General features: G+C 52.6%; 1 protein-coding gene across 1 annotated transcript; it reads left to right on the top strand.

Annotated features, from left to right (window-relative positions):
• Nucleotides 1–265: 265 nt before the first annotated feature.
• Nucleotides 266–2,533, top strand: LOC136504348 (G-type lectin S-receptor-like serine/threonine-protein kinase LECRK1). The gene has a single exon (XM_066499245.1). It carries the CDS (start codon nt 539–541, stop codon nt 2,531–2,533), a length of 1,995 nt encoding a protein of 664 aa, XP_066355342.1. The 5' UTR covers nt 266–538.
• The last annotated feature ends 2,426 nt before the right edge of the window (nt 2,534–4,959 follow it).

Genomic DNA, 4,959 nt, shown 5'->3' with positions numbered 1-4,959 from the left:
AGGAAAAGCAAAGTCAGTGAACTATAATTTTTGGAGTGAAAGAGAACTAGTCAATCTGCCAGATGATATATGAACGAAGTGCTTCATCACTGCTGCTGCTCTAGCATGCACTTATGGCGGGATACATGGTTACTCCCGACGTTAGTTTAGCTAGCTTGGCAGCCATCGGAATGGCTATACCTATATACCCATCCGTCTGCTGTTGCTCACACTCGCCACGGTTGCTTCCCTGCCCATGTCAAGCTCGCAGACCAACAACATCACCTCGGGAACCTTCCTGCTGGCCGGCGCCGGCGCCGCGTGGCCTTCCCCATCCGGCCGCTTCGCCTTCGGTTTCTACGCCTCGGGCGGCGGCCTCGCCGTCGGTGTCTGGCTCACCACCGCGCCAAATGTGACGGTCACGTGGACGGCCGCCGGCAACGATACGCCGGCCACGGGCGGCGAGCTCAGGATCACCAACGACGGTCTGATCTGGACCGGCGCCGACGGCCAGTACAGGAGCCTCGCCGTGGCGCCCCAGACGGTCGTCGCAGCGGCCATGCGCGACGACAGCAGCTTCGTGCTCTACGGTGCCGACGGGACCGTGGTGTGGTCCACCTTCGGGTCCCCCACGGACACCTTGCTCCCCGGCCAGGACCTCGTGCCCGGTGCGCAGCTCTTCTCCAGCATCTCGCTCACCAACAGGGCCGCCGGGAAGTACCGCCTCACCAACCAGATCAACGACGGCAACCTCGTCTTGTACCCTGTGCAGCTGGGCAGCATCGCGGCCGCGTACTGGGCCACCGACACGTTCACGGTGGGCTTCCCCCTCACCGCGCGCCTCGATGCCACCGGAGTACTCTACCTCACCGGAAACAACGGCAACTACACCAAGAACCTGGCGGGACCTGGGGCTGCGCAATCGGCCGGCGAGAAGCAGGTCTTCTACCGGGTCACGCTCGATCCCGACGGAGTCCTGCGTCTGTACCGCCACGCCGTCACGCCCAGCGGCGTGTGGAAAAGCGACGCCGGCCATTGGATCGGGCCGAGCGACCGGTGCCAAGTCAAGGGCGTGTGCGGGGTCAACAGTTACTGCGTCCTCGATGGAGAAGCGCAGCCCAGCTGCCTGTGCCCGCCGGGATTCGACTTCATCGACGCCAGCAACAACGCGCTCGGGTGCACCAGGACGTCGCGCGACGGCGACTGCGCGGCCGCCGCATCTGGTGCGAGCATGGACGCGATGCAGAACATGTCGTGGGCCAACACCCCCTACGCCGTGCTGGGCGCGGCCACGAGCGCGGCCGACTGTCAGGCCGCGTGCATGGCCGACTGCGTCTGCGCCGTCGTGCTGCTGAACAGCGACGGCACGTGCAACAAGCAGCAGCTCCCTCTCCTGTACGGCCGCCCGGGCGGCGCGTACACGCTCTACGTCAAGAACACAGCTGGGACGGCGGCGAATCCCGCGCCTGGCGGCAGGAGCCGCCACGTCGGGCGCGCGGTCACCATCGCGATGCTCTGCATCGGGCTCCTCGCGTGCGTGTCGTTAGCCGCGCTCCTGGCGGGGGCGTGGCTGTTCTGGGCGAGCCGGAGGACGTTCGCAGAGCCGGACGCGGAGGAGGCCATGGACGAGGAGGCGCCCCTGAGGTCGTACAGCTACCAGGAGCTGGAGCACGCGACGTGCGGCTTCCGCGAGCCGCTGGGCCGCGGCGCGTTCGGCACGGTGTTCCGGGGAACGCTGCTGCACAACGGCGGCGACAAGGCGATCGCCGTGAAGCGGCTGGAGAAGGTGGTGGAGGAAGGGGAGGTGGAGTTCCAGCGGGAGGTGCGCGCCATCGGGCGGGCGAGCCACCGGAACCTGGTCCGGCTGCTGGGGTTCTGCCACGAGGGCACCAACCGGCTGCTGGTATACGAGTACATGAGCAACGGGTCGCTGGCGGAGCGTCTGTTCAAGAACAGCGATGGCGGAGGAGGACCGCCGGCGTGGGGCGAGCGGATGGGCATCGCGCTGGACATCGCGCGCGGGCTGCACTACCTCCACGACGAGCTGGACAGCCGCGTGATCCACTGCGACGTGAAGCCGCAGAACATCCTGATGGACGCGTCGGGGACGGCCAAGATCGCCGACTTCGGGCTGGCGAAGCTGCTGCTGCCGGACCAGACGCGGACGTTCACGGGGGTGCGTGGCACGCGCGGGTACATGGCCCCCGAGTGGTACCGCGGCGTCGGGCCGCTGACGGTGAAGGCCGACGTGTACAGCTACGGCGTGGTGCTGCTGGAGATCGTGACGTGCCGCCGGAGCATGGAGCTGGAGGAGGCCGGCGAGGAGCGGACGCTCATGGAGTGTGCGTACGAATGGCTGGTGCGGGGCGAGGTGAGGCGCGTGGTGGGCTGCGAAGACGAGGCGGTGGAAGCGCCGGAGGTGGAGCGGGCGGTGAAGGTGGCGGTGTGGTGCGCGCAGGCGGAGCCGCAGGCGAGGCCCGGCATGAGGAGCGTCATCCTGATGCTTGAAGGGCTCGTGGAGGTGCCCTTCCCGCCGCCGCCGGCCTCCTCCTGATCAAGATGCATCATCATGATAAATTCAAATACGTCCCACGCATCTATCCATCTTCTTTTATCTGTCCGACCATCGCAAATTTAGCATGTTATTTTACATTTAAAAAATGCACGTGTGTTACCACAGGAGTACGGGACACAGAGTTTATTACTGGTTACTTATATGACTTGTAGCATGATATTTATTTAACTAACACATCATGTGTTTCAAATTGTCTTCAAATCACCTACGCTATACTCTAACTCATACGAACATGAAAAGCTTTAAATGCTTGGAATTGAATTTATTTTAATAACCATAATTTAGACACATATTAATTAAGCTAATATGGTTATATATAGATTATATATGTACGTTATTGTTGGCTATACAAGAGAGAATATACTTATAAATACCATTCCGGATGTCATTGCGGTTTGCCTATTGGTATGAAATGTTTAGATACCGGACAATACCGGTATACCGTTTCAGAGTGCAATAAATAAATTTAAGTATATTTATCTATCTATATTTATTTATTTTTATATTCAGATTTAAGCATATGGTGATATGTTTATTTAATTTATTTCTTTATACATGCATGATACTTTGCACCAAAATTGCCCATCATTAACCGTGGCCACATGCAGCGAAAGCAAAAGACACGGTAGCTTCCCTGTGTAGTGTAGTGCAGAGACTCTGTGCAGCGTTGGGCAGTGTGCGTTGGCAGAGAGCAGGGATCCCTTGAATCCATGCCGTTGTTTAGTTCCGCTATTCGCAGGGTTGTAAACGATCTTAAATTTCGGTTGAACAATATTTTTCTCTTACACCAAACCAGTTAGCAGTAATAATCCATGATCGTTTCAGCCCCAGCCGAACAGGCTAACTTTACAACTGTTCCATCAAATATTTAGACGAGTATTAAATATAGACTAAAAAATAACTAATTATATAGATTACGACTATTTTGCGTGACGAATCTTTTAATTCTAATTAGTCCATGATTTGATAATAAAGTGTTACAATAATACATATGTTTATAACGAATTAGTTAGGCTTAATAAATTCGTCTTATAGTTTACTGACAAATTTTGTAATTTATTTTTTTATTATTATATAAATACACCTCACATCGGTATGTAATATCTAATATGATATCCTAAAACTTTACGCCCTATAAACACGTGCCTGTCCGGTTCTGATACAGCTGGATCAGCAGCCGGTACAGAGAGGAACGGCGGGAATGGCCGGTAATTTGGCCGACACGGGATTGAGTAATTTGCATCTCGGTTTGACTTTTGGAATGGAACATACCGGTCATTCCGGCTGATACACGAATGGAATTCCGGCCAATACACGAATGGAATTGATAACTGTGGTAGAGATACCTATATTTGCATTTCCACCATAGGAGAGCGAGTTAAAGAATGTATTATAAGTTGTAAATTAGAAATATAGAATGATGATCTATGGAATCAATTTCAATCTTCCACTCTATGAATTAGAGATATACTTTATATATGAACTTTGAAAAGTGGTGGAATATCAAATTCCAAATCAAATAGTCTAATTTATTAAGTAGATTTTATTTTCTCTAAATGAAATGATCCAAACGGCACCTTAGAGATTTGTATCCTTTAATGCATCATGAATTTCATTAATTTATCTTGTGATTGAACCCTGCATGACACGCTCATCCAACTTCAGACCAAATATTTCTTTTAATAAAAACTAAGTGGTACCCCTCATTTTTTAAAATAAAAAATAAAAAAAAAAACTATGCTAGATCAAACCTAGAAAATAAAACAAGAAAACTTGCGACATATATACACAAACAGAAAAATAAATTAATCATTGAAGGACATTCCTTATGGAATCCCGTGAGATTTGTGAATTGTTTATACCTTGAGATGGGCCCTACATGTCATAAGGCATGTTCTCTTTAAAGTTAAAGGCCCACATCGATCTTTATAGTGAGCCCTACTTCATCAGAAAATAAAAAATACAACTTTATCCTTCCACCTAAACTGCTTTGTCAGATTCCATTTCTATACTTGGCCAGCTGGGCCGAGCACGATGAGTTGACACTGGCACGACACTAATAAGCTCGGCCAGGGACGGCCCAGCCCAGCTCACATAGTGCCCGTGCCTGGCACGGCGCGGTCATAGTGTCGTGCATGGGCCGCCATGTCAGCCTATAGTGCCGCCCCAGACGGCACGATTAACAGGCCGGCATGATTCGGCCCGGGATTAGCAAAGAGTATCATATATATTGAAAAAACACCCTGTGAAACCCTAACTCTATCCACTCGGCCTCCTTTCCTCTCTATCCCGATTCATGTCTCCCTTTGCTCGTCCTCGGAGTCTCACGCAGCTTCCGTAGTCTCCTCGTCTCCTACTTGCTCAGAGTCGCGCGCACTTTTGCGGCTGAAAGGTCCTTGTTTGGT

This window comes from Miscanthus floridulus, chromosome 14 (genome assembly GCF_019320115.1).
Source record: "Miscanthus floridulus cultivar M001 chromosome 14, ASM1932011v1, whole genome shotgun sequence".
NCBI lineage: Eukaryota > Viridiplantae > Streptophyta > Magnoliopsida > Poales > Poaceae > Miscanthus > Miscanthus floridulus.
The sequence above is the reverse complement of the archived record's forward strand: the minus strand, read 5'-3'. Positions and strand labels throughout refer to the sequence as shown.

Coding starts and splice junctions, on each gene's coding strand:
- LOC136504348 (XM_066499245.1), top strand. CDS start 539: ATGCGCGACGACAGCAGCTTCGTGCTCTACGGTGCCGACGGGACCGTG.